At 37.5% G+C, this 17,444-nt stretch overlaps 1 protein-coding gene across 4 annotated transcripts in view; it reads left to right on the forward strand.

Annotated features, from left to right (window-relative positions):
* The window catches only part of PDE3B (phosphodiesterase 3B), a 215,065-nt gene that overhangs the window by 151,289 nt on the left and 46,332 nt on the right, over positions 1-17,444 (forward strand). For all 4 annotated transcript variants that reach the window (XM_003818192.6, XM_034932206.3, XM_034932203.3 and 1 more), the window contains 3 exons: positions 154-260; positions 8,836-9,046; positions 9,789-9,862. In XM_003818192.6, the coding sequence (XP_003818240.3) occupies positions 154-260; positions 8,836-9,046; positions 9,789-9,862 (392 nt within the window). The remainder of the gene's footprint in view (positions 1-153; positions 261-8,835; positions 9,047-9,788; positions 9,863-17,444) is intronic.

The raw sequence follows: 17,444 nt of genomic DNA on the forward strand, positions 1-17,444 counted from the left end.
GTTTGCTGACTCCTGCTTTAGGCCTTAGGCACTAGAGGCCCAAACTCTGAATTTATGAGGATATATTTGCTAATTGAATTGAGAACCATGAGGAAAAAAGGTAAAACTTTTCCTGGTTTTTAAAAATTTTAACCTGTTATTTTTCCCTTTTAGTCAAGGATGCTATCTAAATGGGCCTTTTAATTCAAATCTACTGACTATCCCGAAGCAAAGGTCATCTTCTGTATCACTGACTCACCATGTAGGTCTCAGAAGAGCTGGTAAGAAATCATTCTTTATGACTCAAATATGGGGGTTCTCAAAGTATATGGTAGTGTAAACACTTTTCATCACATATTTATAGCTAATTTTGAATACAATTTCATGTGTTATAAGTTAACATGACTTAGCAGTTTGGGTTGGCTACTAATTGACCGTTTGCTAATTCTTTCAGTAAAAACAGTTTTAGAACATCTACTCTGTACCAGGTATTTTGCTAAGCAGTAGGGATTCAGAGATAAAATATATAACTATTTAACTAACCTGAATGGTTGCAGACCCAGGACAAGGGAAAATCTTCAAGAAAGAGTATTTTTTTTTCCGTAGAATGATAATTATGGAGAAAAAAATTTTAGTATTAGAATAAAAAAAACCATGACTTCATCCTGGAAAAACATTATGATAGGAATTTTTTTTAATTAAAAGATTATAGAATGATTAAAAACTCTTGGATGCAAGATATTTTAATAAATACAACATAGGAATAGCAAAGCAATACTGATATTGTGCTTTTAAAGTACATTATGGCTGATATTACATAGGTACAATTTTGTGACTGGGATATACAATTACAAAATTCTTTTATACACAATAACCTATAAAGCATGTGAAGAGATCAGAAAATATTATTGATAATCAAGAAAAGTAGGCACTAGAAAAAGATCTATATATGATATTGATGCTGTATTTTACAATCTTTAAAATAACAATGATGTTTAAAAGGAAATAGAAGGAATAATGGCCAAAATGAATGGATACTTCGAATAGAGAACTAGAACACATAGAAAAGAAATGGACAGTCTAGAACTGAGAAATGCACTTGATTAAATTAAAAGCTTATTCAAGGGTTTAAGAATGGATTGGATACAACAGAATACAAAAGTAGTGAACTTGAAGACAGAGAAATAGAAAATACCCAAACTGAAGCACAGAGAAGGAAAAATACATAAATAACAGAACAAAGTTTAAAAGACATATGGGACACAGAAGTTCTAAAATATGTGTGACTGAAGTTCCAGAAGGAAAGGAGAGAAACAAAAGGACAGAATAACTTCGCAAAACTAATTAAAGAAAGCAAACAACAAATTCGTAAAGTGCAGTGAACCCCAAGCAGGATAAATACAAGAAAATCACAGCTAGATGTATGAATCAAGCCTCCAAATTATAAAGAAAAAAGTTTCAAAAGCAACCAAGCAAGGTTGTTTTTATTTTTCAAGGAACAACAATAATAATACTGACAGTGACTTGTTAACAGCAACTGTGAACTCCAAAGACAATGTCATATTTGAAAAAGTGTGGAAAGAATAAAACTTGACAACATAGAATTCTTTATCCAATGAAGAAATATTCTTGAAAAATTAAATAGGAATAAAAATTTTTTTTAGTATCCTCACTCCCCTGCAACAGTAACTGTGGTGATGGGTATGTTAATTAATTTGATTGTCATAATCATTTCACAGTAAAAATGTAAATCAAGTCATTATGTTGTACACCTTGAATACATGCAGTTTTTGTCAATTGTACCTCAGTAAATCTGGAAAAAATCTTTTAGTAAATCAGATGAGAAGTAGAAAAACGTACATTTTTTTCAAACAAACAAAAGCTGAAACAATTTGTAGCTGGCAGACCTGTGCTACTAAGATTCAGTAAAGGAAGTTTCTTAGGCAGGAGGAAAATTATCCAGATTGAAGCATGGAACTGCAAGAACAAACCAAAAGCACTGGTAAGGCTAAATAGATGGGTGAGGATTAAAAAGTGTTGATGGGTCAAAAAGTTGGCAAAGGATATGAATAGACACTTCTCAAAAGAAGACATTTATGCAGCCATAATGCATAAATTTTCTCAGGTTTGTCAAAGATCAGATAGTTGTAGATATGCGGCGTTATTTCTGAGGGCTCTGTTTTGGTACCAGTACCATGCTGTTTTGGTTACTGTAGCCTTGTAGTATAGTTTGAAGTCAGGTAGTGTGATGCCTCCAGCTTTGTTCTTTTGGCTTAGGATGGACTTGGCGATGTGGTCTCTTTTTTGGTTCCATATGAACTTTAAAGTAGTTTTTTCCAATTCTGTGAAGAAAGTCATTGGTAGCTTGATGGGGGGGGGGGATGGCATTGAATCTGTAAATTACCTTGGGCAGTATGGCCATTTTCACAATATTGATTCTTCCTACCCATGAGCATGGAATGTTCTTCCATTTGTTTGTATCCTCTTTTATTTCCTTGAGCAGTGGTTTGTAGTTCTCCTTGAAGAGGTCTTTCACGTCCCTTGTAAGTTGGATTGCTAGGTATTTTATTCTCTTTGAAGCAATTGTGAATGGGAGTTCACTCATGATTTGGCTCTGTGTTTGTCTGTTATTGGTGTATAAGAATGCTTGTGATGTTTGCACATTGATTTTGTATCCTGAGACTTTCCTGAAGTTGCTTATCAGCTTAAGGAGATTTTGGGCTTTTTTAAATAGCAACTTGAATGAACTAAGACAGTGGTCACTTGTGACTATGGGTAGGAGCGACAGGAATAGGGAATGACTGCTAATGGGTCTAGGGTTTCTTTTTGAGTTTATGGAAATATTCCAGAATTAGATAGTGGTGATAGTTGCACAACTCTGTGGATTTCTAAAATTCAGTGAATTGTACAATTTAAAATAGTAAATTTTATGGTATATGAATGATATCTTAAAAGACTGTTTAAAAAACACGTAAGCATGTTCTGTCACCACAGTGGAATTAGATTTGAAAACATCTCTCAATAGATCTGCAGAAAATCCTCAAATTATAAATAACCTATGGGTCAAAGAAGAAAAAACAATGAAAATCAGAAAATATTTTGAGCTGAATAATAATGAAAATAGGACTTATTAAAATGTGGGAAGAAGCTAAAGCAGTGCTTTCTTGGGAAATTTATAGCAAAAAAAGAGAAAAATTAAAAATCTGTTAAGCTTACATTTTAAGAAGCTATAAGTTTCAAAGCAAAGTAAACCAAAAGAAAGAAGAAAACATGACACTGATACAAAAAGATTACACTGATACAAAAATGATAAAAAATCTGAAGAGTCATATATCTTCTAACGAAATTAAACCTGTAGTTAAAAACCTTCCTACAAATAAAATTGTAGGTCCAGATGACTTTACTGATAAATTCTTCCCAATATTTAATGAAAATGTTGTTATGAAAGGTTATATCCAATGCCTTAGTTTTCTATAGCTGCTTGCTGTAAACTGCATATTCATATCTCCTCACTTACACCCCAATTCATGTGTTGAAACCTAATCCTCAGTGTGATGGTATTTGGAGCTGGGGCCTTTGGAATGTGATTAGGTCATGTGAGTGGACTCTTCATGAATGGGATGAGTGCCTTATAAAAGAGACCTCAAAGAGCTCTCTAATCCCTTCCGCCATGTGAGGACACGAGAAGATGGCCGTCAGTGAACCAGGAAGTGGGCCATCGTCAGACACCACATCTGCCAGTGCCTTGATCTTGCACTTCCCAGCCTCCAGAACTGTGAGAAATAAGATTCTCTTATTTATAAAATACCTAGTCTATGGTATTTTGTTATAGCAATCCAAAGGGACTAACACACTATTGTATCAAATTACCATATGCTTAGTGACTTAAATAACACAAATTTATACTTATAATTCTGGAGGTCAGAAGTTTAAAATTGATCTCATTGGGCCCAAAGCAAGGTGTCAGCAGGGCTATGTGTCTTCTGGAGGCTTTAGTGGGTAATCCATTTTCTTTGCATTTTCCAGTTTCCAGAGGCCTTCCTAGAGCTTGCCTGCCTGGATTCCTGGCCCATGGCCCCATTACTCCATCTTCATTGCCAGCAATGTCAGTCTGAATCCTGATGCTGCCATCTCTCTGGCTCTTTTATGTCTGCCTCTCTCTTTTACTTAGGCATAGGACTCAGCCGTGTGTGACTCCTGTAATGACAAGAACCCTTGTCATTACATTGAGCACAACTACATAATCCAGGATAATCTCCCCATCTCAAGGTTAGCTGATCAGCAACCTTAAGGCCATTTGCAATTTAAATATCCCTTTGCCATTCAATCTAACATATAGGTTCTGTGGTTTAGGATATGGACATCTTTGGGGGTGATTATTCTGCTTACCACAGCCAATCTTACACAACTCTCTCACTGAAAAGGGAAAGAGGAAACACCAGTTTTTTATGAGGCCAGCATAACCCTAATATTAAAACCTGACAAGGATATTACAAGAAAATTAGAGGCCAACATCTCTTGTGAATATAGATACAAAAATCCTAAACAAAAGTTACACATATAATTGAGTAATATATTAAAATGATAATACCATAATGTCCATGTTGGGAAGTATTATTACAGGAATATAAAGTCTCTTTAACCTTTGAAAATTCACTGCATTAATAGAATAAAAGAGAATACTCATATGGTCATCTTAATTGGTACAGAGAAAGCTTTTCATGTATGTTCATTTGATAAATTTGATAATTATGATAAAAAATAAGCAAATTGGGAATAGAGGGGACATTTTTAATCTGATAAAGTATCTATCAAAAATGTTTTTCAAACATAATACATAATGAAATACTGAACATTTTTCTCCTGACTTTGGAAACAAGATAAAGATGTTCGCTGTAAACACTTGTCTCCAACATTATCCTGTAATTTCTAGACAATGAATGAAGACAAGATAAAGAAAAGGAATAAATATTGGAAAGGAAGATATAAACCCTTTTATTTGTTTGCAGATTACCATTTTGTATATATGGAAAATCTAGAAGGCTCTAAAAATATAGTAATAGAATTAATAAGTAAATTTTGCAATATTTTAATTGTACAGAAAAATTAATTATATTACTCTATACTATCAGAAAATGGTTAAAATGAAATTTAAAACACCATTTACCACAGCATCAAAAGCCACCAATTACCTAGAGATAAATTTAATAAAAAATATGCAGTGCTGCTACACTCCATGACTTCAGGGAAAAATTTCTGTAACAAGACATAAAAATACTTACCATATGGGATTAGATGAATAAATTTGACTACATGAACATTAATAACCTCTTTATTGAAAAAAGTCATATAAAGGCCAGGCGTGGTGGCTCACGCCTGTAATCTCAGCACTTAGGGAGGCTGAGGCTGGTGGATCATTTGAGGTCAGGAGTTCGAGGCCAGCCTGGTCAACATGGTAAGACCCCATCTCTACTAAAAACACAAAAAAATTAGCTGGGCGTGGTGGCGGGCACCTGTAGTCCCAGCTACTCGGGAAGCTGAGGCAGGAGAATGGCATGAACCCGGGAGGTGGAGCTTGCAGTGAGCTGAGATCTGAGATCACGCCACTGTACTCCAGCCTGGGCAACTAAGTGAGACTCCATCTCAAAAAAAGAAAAGAAAAAAAAAAAGCTAGGTGTAGTGGCGGGTGCCTGTAATTCCAGCTATTTGGGAGGCTGAGGCAGGAGAATTGCTTGAACCCAAGAGATGGAGGCTGCAGTGAGCCCAGAGTGCACCACTGCACTCCGGCCTGGGCGATAGAGTGAGACTCCATCCAAAAAAAAAAAGTCATGTAAAAAGAATTGAAAATAGTAATAACATCTGAGAAGGAACTAGAACTCAGCTGTATAAAGAACTTTGTCAGTGGAAGAATTATGGACAACTATTTATTTTCTATTGCTGCATATCAGATTACAACAAATGTAGCAGCTTTTGTGCAAGAGTCCACACACAGCTGAGTCCTCTGCTTGAGGTGTCATAAGTCTCAAAACAAGATGTTGGCTCTACCTTGTTCTCATCTGGAGAATCAGCTGGGAATGAATCGGCTGCCAAGCTCATTCAGGTTGTCCTCAGGTTGTTCTTCATTTCCGTTGGTTGTGGATTCTTGATGGCTCTGGGTTCTTGATGGCTATTGGCTGGGGGGCACCCACAGTTCATAGAGGCTGCCCATAGTTTTTTGTCACATGGTCTTCCTCAGTATGGCTGCTTACTTCATGGAGCTAGCAAGAAGAATCTCTAGAGTGAGTCTCTAGCAAGATGGAATTCATAATGAAACATAATCATAGGGGTGACATCCTGTCATCTTTCTTTTGATAAGAAGCTAGTCACAGGTGTTTTCTACACAAAGACATGAACACCAGGGGGCAAGGGTTAATGCTACCTTAGAGTGTGTCCATCACCACAAGCCAATAGAAAAATTAGCAAAAGACTTGAACGAGCATTTCAGAAAAAAAACTATACAAATGGCATATAAACATGAAATGTGCTTAACCTTATTAGTAATGAGGAAATTAAAAAGTAAAGGTACGGTGCTCTTTTATTTATCATCAGATTGGCAAAAGATAAAGAACATTATATTTAAACACACACACACACACACACACACACACGCAGAGAAAGAGAGAGAAAGTTTGTTTTAAGGGATTGGCTCACACAACTGTGTGGGCTTGCAAGGCAAGCAAGTAGGAAATTTTCAGGACAGGCTGGCAGGCTGAAAATTCCAGCAGGGTTAATGTTGCAGTCTTGAACCTGAGACAAAATTTTTTCCTCTTTGTGAGACCTCAGTCTTTTTTCATTAGGCCCTAAGCTAATTGGATGAGGCCCACCCATGTTATGGAAATTAATCTGCTTTACTCAAAGTTTATTGATTTAAATGTTAATCACATCTGAAAAATATCTTCACAACAACATCTATACTAGTGTTTGAATAAACAACTGAGCACCATAACCAAGTTGACACCATCGCACACATCTATAAGTGTTTACCACTATGCCTGAAAATATTGTAGCTCCTTAATGACTGTTACTTGTTTTCCTTTCTGAATGAGACTTTACTTGGGTCTTTATTTTCAAATAAGGTTATAAATCTGCCTGCGTCTTTCCGGATATACCCACACTGCTTTAGTTTGAGGCACTCAGCAAAGGTTTCTGGAATAAATAGACAGAATTATAGACTCATCTTATGTGTTCCTGAAGCACTCTGTTTTGTTCCCTTATTAAGCACTTAGCACTTGTTTGTATTCTTCACTACACTCTTGCTTCATTGAATTTCAGGGATGGTATCTTTTTCTTCATTGTGAAAACCAGTATATTTTCCAGCATATAGTAAGCTCTAAATATTTGTTGAATGAATGAATGAGCTGGAAATATTTTCATGTAATTTTTAAAGCGATCTGACATTGCATTAACATATGATGTTATTCTCAACTTGCTTAAATGCTATTAAGAATTTTAGTTCTTACTTTTACACTGTTGGTGGGACTATAAACTAGTTCAACCATTGTGGAAGATAGTGTGGCAATTCCTCAAGGATCTAGAACTAGAAATACCTTTTGACCCAGCCATCCCATTACTGGGTATATACCCAAAGGATTATAAGTCATGCTACTGTAAAGACACATGCACACCTGTGTTTATTGCGGCACTATTCACAGTAGCAAAGACTTGGAACCAACCCAAATGTCCATCAGTGATAGACTGGATTAAGAAAATGTGGCACATACACACCATGGAATACTGTGCAGCCATAAAAAAGGATGAGTTCATGTCCTTTGCAGGGACATGGATGAAGCTGGAAACCATCATTCTGAGCAAGCTATCGCAAGGACAGAAAACCAAACACCATATGTCCTCACTCATAGGTGGGACTGAACAATGAGAACACTTGGACACAGGGTGGGGAACATCACACACTGGGGCCTATAGTGGGGTGGGGGGACGGGGGAGTGATAGCATTAGGAGATATACCTAATATAAATGATGAGTTAATGGGTGCAGCACACCAACATGGCACATGTATACATATGTAACAAACCTGCACATTGTGCACATGTACCTTAGAACTTAAAGTATAATTAAAAAAGAAAAAAAAATAATTTTAGTTCTTTGGCCAGATGCAGTGGCTTAAGCTTGTAATCCCAGCATTTTGGGAGGCTGAGGCAGGAGGAACACTTGAGCCCAGGTGTTTGAGACCAGCCTGGGCAACATCTTGAAACCCTGTCTCTACAGAAAAATAGGTAAATTAGCTGGGCACGGTGGCCTGTGCCTGTAGTCTCCAAGGCCAGAGGATCAATTGAACCCAGGAGGTTGAGTCTGCAGTGAGTCATGATTGTGCCACTGGAATCCAGCCTGGGCAATGGAATGAGACCCCATCTCACAGACAAAAAAAGAGAATTTAAATAAAATTTAATTTTATTGAATTGAAAATAATTCAATAAAATTTGGTAGAGATGCTTTGCTCTTGTGGATAATCAATCTGATAGGGACACATAGGTGAAAGTTAAAGACCAATAGGAATTAGGAAAATTTCTGCCATACAGTATGTATGTTTTAGTCATACTGTTCACATTTACCTATTATAAATGTAGATATTTACCCAACAAGGGGTGTTTACCCAACAGCCATTGAATGACAAATATGGCAAATATTGCATAAGTTTCTAGAATATTGTGAGGCCCCATGCAGGAATTTATAATTTATTTGTAAATAATCTGCTTTTTTTAAATAAGGAAAAATCCATAAAAACATAAATATATTTAATAAACATACACACATAAATACATTCTTATTTATCTATCTCCTTTCTTTTAATTTTTAAAGGTGTTTTGTCCAGTCTGAGTCCTGTGAATTCTTCCAACCATGGACCAGTGTCTACTGGCTCTCTAACTAATCGATCACCCATAGAATTTCCTGATACTGCTGATTTTCTTAATAAGCCAAGCGTTATCTTGCAGAGATCTCTGGGCAATGCACCTAATACTCCAGATTTTTATCAGCAACTTAGAAATTCTGATAGCAATCTGTGTAACAGGTAAGTTTCCCAACTGTTTATTATTTCTGTTTCAAAATGTTGATTACAGTTAAGTCCTCAACATTTTGGATAGGTTCTTGGAAACTCCAGCTTTAAGCTAAATGACCATAGGTTTTTTCGGTGTTATAATGAAATGACATTATTTGAAGATGTGCTATAAGTTGTTTCACTTAAAATGTCAGTTTTCAAAAACTTATTGATGATATTGAGGACTTTACTGTATTTTAATAAAGTATTACCAGTTTTCTAGTTCTATGTTATAACTAGATGATGGATTCAGCCTATATTCTTTTCCTTATTTATCTAATAGTTTTTATTCCAAATAAATATCTTCTCATTTTAGTGGTTATTAATTTTGTAAATTAAATGGTGTCCATCTGAGCTAAAATATAATGGTATTCTACCCATCCTAAGATCTTAGTAAATATTAAAGTATTTTAGTATACACTACTTTAGTGCCTATTCATAGTACCCAGTAAATGGTGTTTGATCTTATTTCTGCTTTACTAATAGTACGGGTTTACCTCAGATCCAATGTTGACTTTTCAAAAATATTTTGTTTCCTTCAAGGACACACAGATACTTTCTAGGTTAAAGCCTTTGAACTTTATGGAGAGATTGGAATATTAGGATGCGTTGCAGTTGGGATCTTGGTTAAAAATTAAACAGATTTTCTAATTGTGTTCAGGTAAAAAACTTGTACCTCATTTACCGTATATATTTATCTATTTTATTCTATAAGCTGTGGACATCAAATGCTGAAATATGTTTCAACATCTGAATCAGATGGTACAGATTGCTGCAGTGGAAAATCAGGTGAGATTACAAAAGTCATGTATTTGAGTTTAAGAGAAATTTCTTACAATGATTTTTAGAATGGGAAAATGAATGAGTTTAACTTCAGTTTATCCATCTTTAAAATGAAGATTATTATTTTTTACCCACTTCACAGAGGACTTATTTAGAACAAATTATAAGTAATAGATGGTGAAAGTAATTCAAAGAATAAAAATGTCCCATACAAATGAATGTAGTCTTCTTAGGTTATGTCTATTGTTTATAAATAGTGGAATTATTTATATTAAACATTGAAATTTGTAGTGCACAATCTAAATCCAAAAGGTTTTGCATAAATTTTTTATGGCATAAAGAGGGGTTGTTTTAAAGTGTGGTTAATTATATCATTCTGAAATATTTTGTATCCTCATACAAGAAATATTGTGTCGATGAAATTATAGTTGTTTCATAACCTTAAAATTTGATGACTCAAACTACCAGTAGTAATTAACTAAGTAACTCAGACCAACATTTCCCCTGAGGGCAGCTAGAAAAGGTGGATGAATTATTTTTTTTAAAAAAATCTACTTGAAGCCATTGAAGAACTAAAAAAATCTTATGAATCACCAGTACAAGATCTGTTGGAAGACAGAACTCCAAGAAAGTGAGCCTGGAGTTTGGGGCTATCAAAAGAGTATGCCAGTTCCACAGAGACCAATGACTGATAGGATGAGCAATTTTATTAGCAGCTTCATGGGGCTAGGAAGACAGAGGCTAGAGTTGAAGGCTTGCCATGGTTTGGATAACTTGATAAACTCTAAAGTGTTGTACCCTAAGAAAAAAGTTAAACCAAAAATAGATAAGCCTTTTCAGGGATTATAGGTTCTTCTCAATCCCTTTACATACCATAAAACTTACCCTTTTAAAGTGTGCAATTTAGTAGTTTTTTGTTTTTTACATTTTAAAGGATTGTTAACAAATAAAATAAAATAAAAAGACTAATTCTTCACAAACTCTTCCAAAAAATAGAAGAGGAGGGAACACTTCCCAACTCATTCTTTTTTTTTTTTGTATATCATTACAATGGAATTCAGTTCAGCAATTAAAGGAATAAACTTCTGATACATGCTGCAACATAGATGAACTTCAAAACATTATTCTAAGTGAAAGAAGCCAGGCCCAAAAGATCATATATTATATGATTACATTTATGTGAAATTCTTGAAAGACAAATTTATAGAGACAATAATCAGAACAGTTGTTACATAAAGTGAGAATAGGGATTAACTATAAATAGGCATGAAGGAACATTTTGGGTGGGGGTGTTGAGAATGTTCTGAAATTGGATTGTAATGATTGTTGATAACTGCAAATATACTAAAATTGTTAAATTGTACACTTGTGGGCTGGATGTTTGTGTTCCTCCAAAAATTCATGTGTCGAAATCCTATACCCTGATATGACAGTATTGGGAGGTAAGGCCTTTGGGAGGTAATTAGGTCATGAAGGTGGATCCTTCATGAATGGGATTAGTTCCCTTATAAAAGAACCCCAGAAAACTCTCTTTCCCACCCTCTTTCCCACCGTGTGAGGATACAATGTGAAATCGGTAGTCTGCAATACTGGAACTTGGCCAGGCTGGCACCCTGATATCAGACGTCCAGCTTCCCTAACTGTGAGAAATAAATTCCTATTTTTTTATAAGCCACTCAGTCTGTAGTATCCAATTATAGCAGCCTGAACTAAGGCATTTTACAATGGGTAGATTTTAATGGTATGTAATTTATACTCAATAAAGTTTTTAAAAAGAACAATAATTTATTAAGTGTCATATTTCTTTGGGTGGACTAGCCTCAACTGGGAGATTCTCACCTGAGGACTTTGATGAGATTGCAGTCAGTGCAGTCAGATATTGGTTGGGGAAGCAGTTATCTGAAGGATTGATTGGGCAGAATTTCCAAGATGGGTTACTCGTGTGCCTTTTGGCTATTGACCAGTCCATCTAAATATGACCCCTCCATGGGCTTCTTCAGTTTGTTGGCAGCATTCCAAGAGAGTAGGAAGTGGAAACTACCAGTTCAGTTAATGGCTGAACTCAGAACAGAGTGTCACTTCTGCCATATTCTGTTATCAGAGCAGTCATGAGGCCTGTTGAGGTTCCAGAGGGTTGGTAAATAAATGCTCTGTCTTGATAGAGGAGTGACAAGAATACATTTCAGAAAAGTGTTTGGGACAAGAGATAGTGTTGTAGACATCTTTAGAAAGAAATGCTTCATTTACCTCATCTGTTTTTATTATTATCTGTAAGATAATAGTTATTATGAGTTCATATCATTAAAAAGTAAATTATGTAATATACCTCAAGTGCAAACAACTTTTAGATTAACTTCTATTTTAGAATATCATTGTAGGTATTGCCTTACCTTACCAAGAATACTCGAATAGTCTAAATTTAATTTCTTAGACTAAATGTTTTTCATTTGGAAAAAATAATATTTTCTAAACAGTAATACTTCCAGATCATCATCTAATCAATTAATGATTGGTATATTCATTGTATTAAGTTGAGATTATACTGACATTTATTAATCACCTATTATGTATAATATCTTGTAAGATGGGTATTATTATCCAAATTTTACAGGGGAGAAAGCTTGCCATTATTAAGTACGAAAATCAGGATTTGAACCTAGTTTTCTGAAACTCAACTCCAATGATTACTCTTAAGAATTTTTTTTTTTTTTTTTTTTTTGAGACAGAGTCTTACTCTGTCATCCAGGCTAGAGAGTACAGTGGCACAATCATGGCTCACTGCAGCTTCCAACTCCTGGGCTCAAGCAATCTTCCCTCCTCAGTCTTCTGAGTAGTTGGGACTACAGCACCATGCCCGGCTAATTAAAAAAAATTTTTTTTGTAGAGATGAGAACTCGCTCTGTTGCCCAGGCTAGTCCCAAACTTTTGGCTTCAAGTGATCCTCCCACCTTGGCCTCCCAAAGCACTAGGATTATAGGTATGAGCTGTTGTGCCTGACCAAGATCTCTTTTTACAAAAAAAACAAACAAAACTCTACATATTGAGCTTATAGCATGTAATTATCATATAATCAGCACCCAGATCCAGAAACAAAATAAGAGGCTGGCCAAAATGGCCAACTAGAAGCAGCTAATGTGCACTGCTGTCATGGAGAGAAATAGAAGGGGTGAGTACATATAGCACCTTCAACTGAAACATACATGTACACATGTTGGGATTCATCAAGAAAACAACCCACAGAGAATGTACAAAAGCAAGGCAGGATGACTGCCCACCTGGGAGTGACACGGAGCCAGGGGAGCCTCCCTCGCCCAGGGAAGCATGAGTAAGTGGGCAACCCTGGGGACCCATGCTTCTCCCATAGGTCTTTGCAACCCTTGGGTCAGGAGACCCTCCTCGTAAACCCACTGCACCAGGGCTTGCAGTCTGATATGCAGAGCTCTGTGGCATCTTGGCAGAGTAGCTGCTCAGGCACATGCGGAGCCCCAGGAGCTATAGATACTTGGGTTTCTAGGCAAAAGCAGCTGCAACTTGGCAAAGTAGGAGGTTAGACCCCCATACAGACCCCTAAGAAGTAGCTGAATTCAGGGGTCTGAGCAGCAATGGTCTTCAGGTCCCATGTCCACAGCACCTTGCAGGATAAGACCACTAGCTTGGAACTCCAGCCAGCCACTGGTAGCAGTGTTGATGGAGCTCCCAGAGGGAGGGGTAGGCTACCATCTTTGCTGTTTTGCAGCCTTAGCCATTGTTGCCTTCAGTGTAACCACCCTACAAAAATGCAGCCAGCTTGCTTTTTTATGTGGGTCCCTGACCTCTCTTCTCCTCACTGGGCAGGACCTCCCAACCAAGGTAACCAGCCACTCTTGCCACTGTTTTTCAGCTGGCAGTGGTTCCGAGCCTCCCTGAGATAGTGCTCCCGGGGGAGGGACAGGCCGCCATCTTTGCTGTTTCACAGCCTTAGCCATTGTTGCCTTCTGGCTCTAGGAAGTCCAAGGTGACTAGGTACTGGAGCCGTCTCTCACCGCAGCACAGTAGCTCTATGGGAAAGCAGCTAGACTGCTTTTTCACATGGGTCCCAGATCTTATTTCTTTTCACTGGGCAGAATCTTGTGACCAAGGTCTACAACCACCCCTGCTAGTGTTTTCTGTCCAGCAACAGTTTCAAACTTTGCTGGGATGGAGTTCCCAGAGGGAGGGGCAAGCTGCCATCTTTGCTGTTTTGCAGCCTTAACCATTGTTGCCTTTGGGATTTGGAGAGTCCAAAGTGACTGGGGGCTGCAGCAGACCCCAAACACAGCCCAGCTGTTCTATAAAAAAGTGGCCAGACTGCTTTTTTACACAGGTCCTCAACCCTATTTCTCCTCACTGGGTGGGACCTCCCAACTAGGGTGTCCAGCCATCTCTGCTGGTGTTTTCTGACCAGCAGCAGTTTCAAACCTCCCTGGGATGGAGCTCCCAGAGGGATAGGGGGTCTGCCATCTTTGCTGTTTCACACCCTTCACTGTTGATACCTTCAGGTGCTAGATAAACCAAAGTGACTAGGGAATGGAGTGTACCCCCAGCGTACTGCAGCAGCCCTACAGAAAAGTAGCCAGATTGTTTGTTACTTGGGTTTCCAATCTCATATCTCTTCACTGGGCAGGTCCTCCTGGCCTGGGTCTCCAGCTACCCTCACCTCCAGGCTATCAAGCCAGTAGCAGCTCTGGAACTCCCTGGGACAGAACTCCCAGTGGGAGGGGTGGGTTGCTATCTTTACTTTCTCACAGCCTTAGGCTTTGCTGTCTTCAGGCTTTGGAGAATCTGTGGGGACCAGGGGCTAGCTGGTCCATACCCGAGCACAGAGTATCCACCTCACAGAAAAGTGGTCGGACTGTTCTCCACGTAGGTCCTGGTCCTCACTTCTCCTCTCAACCTGGTACTCTAGCACAAACACGCTGTCCCTGTCAGACCACATCAATCAGAGGCAGCCCAGCAGTTAAAGGAAGAGCCACATGCAGAGATAAGAAAGAACCAATGCAAGAACTCCAGCAACCTAAATGGTCAGTATCTTATGACCTCCAAACAACCACACTAGTTCTTAACCAGGCTGAGCTGGCTGAAATGACAGAAATAGAATTCAGAATATGGATAGGAACAAAGATAATCAAGATCAGGAGAATGGCAAAACCCAGTTCACCAAAACTAAGAATCACAATAAAATGATACAGGAGCTGACAGATGAAATAGCCAGTATGAAAAGGAACCTAACTGATCTGATAGAGCTGAAAAACACACTACAAGAATTTTGTAATGCAATTCCAAGTACAGCAAAAGAGACCAAGCTGAGGAAAGAATCTTGAAACTTGAAGACTGACTCTCTGAAATAAGAAAGTAAGACAAAAATTATTTTAAAAAGAATGAAAAGGAATGAGCAAAACCTCTAGAAATATGGGATTATGCAAAGAGGCCAAATCTACACATCATTGACATCCCTGACAGGAGAAAGCAAACAACCTGGAAAACATATTTCAGGATATCATCCATGAAAACTTCCCCAGCCTTGCTAGAGAGGCCAACACCCAAACTCAGGAAATACAGAGAACTCGTGCAAGATTCTACTCAAGAAGATCATCCCCAAGATGCATAATCATCAGATTTTCCAATTTTGAAATCAAGGAAAGAATGTTAAAGGCAGCTAGAAAGGGCAGGTCACCTATGAAGGGAACCCGATCAGGCTAACAGTGGACATCTCAGCAGAAACCCTACAAGCCAGAAGAGCCTGGGCTCCTATATTCAACATTCTTAAAAAAAAAAAGAAAATCTTCAAGAATTTCATATCCAGCCAAACTAAGCTTCCTCAGTGAAGGAGAAATAAGATCCTTTTCAGATAAGCAGATGCTGAGGAAGTTGGTTACTACCATTTGTTACTACGAGACCCACTTAAAAGAGATCGTGAAAAGAGCACTAAATATGAAAGGAAGAACCATTACCAGGCAGTACAAAAAAACACAGTTAAGTACACAGACCCAGTGATGTAAAGCTACCACACAAGCTGGCTTAATAACCAGGTAACAGCACAATGACAGGAACAAATCCACACACATCTATACTAACCTTGAGTGTAAATGGGCTAAATGCCCCATTTAAAAGGCGTAGAGTGGCAAACTGGATTTAAAAAAAAGTAAGACCCAATGATACACTGTCTTCAAGAGACCCATTTCACAGGCAGCGACACCCATAGGCTCAAAATAAAGGGATGGAGGAAAATCTACCAAGCAAGTGGAAATCAGGAAAAAGCAGAGGTTGCAATCCTAATTTCAGACAAAACAGACTTTAAACCAACAAAGATCAAAAAAGGCAAAGAAGGGCATTACATAATGGTAAAGGGTTCAATTCAATAAGACCTAACTATTCTAAATATATATTCACCCAACACAGGAGTACCCAGATTTATAAAGCAAGTTCTTAGAGATCTACGAAGTGTCTTAGACTCCCACACAATAATAGTGAGAGACTTCAACACTCCACTGACAGTATTAGGTCACTGAGGCAGAAAATTAACAAAGATATTCAGGACCTGAACTCAATATGGGACCAAATGGATCTGATAGACCTCTACAGAACTCTCCACTCAAAAACAACAGAATGTACATTTTTCTCATTGCCACATGGTACATATTCTAAAATCCATCAGACAACCCTCAGCAAATGTAAAAGAACTGAAGTCATGCCAAACATACTCCTGGACCACAGTGCAATAAAGATAGAAATCAAGACTAAAAAAAATCACTGAAAACCATGCAATTACATGGAAAGTAAACAACTTGCTCCTGAATGACTTTTGGGCAAATAGTGAAATTAAGGCAGAAATCAAGAAGTTTTTTAATACGAATGAGAACAAAGATACAACCTACAAAATCTCTGGGACACAGCCAAGGCAGTGTTAAGAGGGAAATTTATAGCACTAAGCAGCCGTATCAAAAAGTTAGAGAGATCCCAAATTAACAACCTAATATCACCACTAAAATAACTAGAGAAGAGAGAGCAAACCAACCCAAAAGCTGACAGAAAACAAGAAATAGCCAAAATCAGAGCTGAACTGAAGGTGATTGAGACACAAAAACACCATCCAAAAGATGAATTAAACCAGGAGTTGATTTTTTGAAAAAATTAGTAAGATAAATAGGCTGCTAGCTAGAGAAATACAGAAGAAAAGAGAGAAGATCCAAATAAACACAATTAGAAATGACAAAGGGGGTGGTACCACTGACCCCACAGAAATACAACCGTCAGAGACTACTATGAACACCTCTTTACACACAAACTAGAAAACCTAGAAGAGATGGATAAATTCCTGTACACATAACCCCTCCCAAGACTGAACCAGGAAGACATGGATTCCCTGAATAGACCAGTAAGAAGCTCCAAAACGGAATCTGTAATAAATAGCCCACCAACCAAAATAAATAAATAAAAATAAAAAAAGCCCAGGACCAGATGGATTCACAGCCACGTCCTACCAGATGTACAAAGAAGAGCTGGTACTATTTATACTGAAAGTAGTATTACAAAAAACTGAAGAGGAAGGACTGAAAGTATTACAAAAAAA

The sequence above is a fragment of the Pan paniscus genome, chromosome 9, assembly GCF_029289425.2.
Source record: "Pan paniscus chromosome 9, NHGRI_mPanPan1-v2.0_pri, whole genome shotgun sequence".
In the NCBI taxonomy this organism is placed as follows: Eukaryota; Metazoa; Chordata; class Mammalia; order Primates; family Hominidae; genus Pan; species Pan paniscus.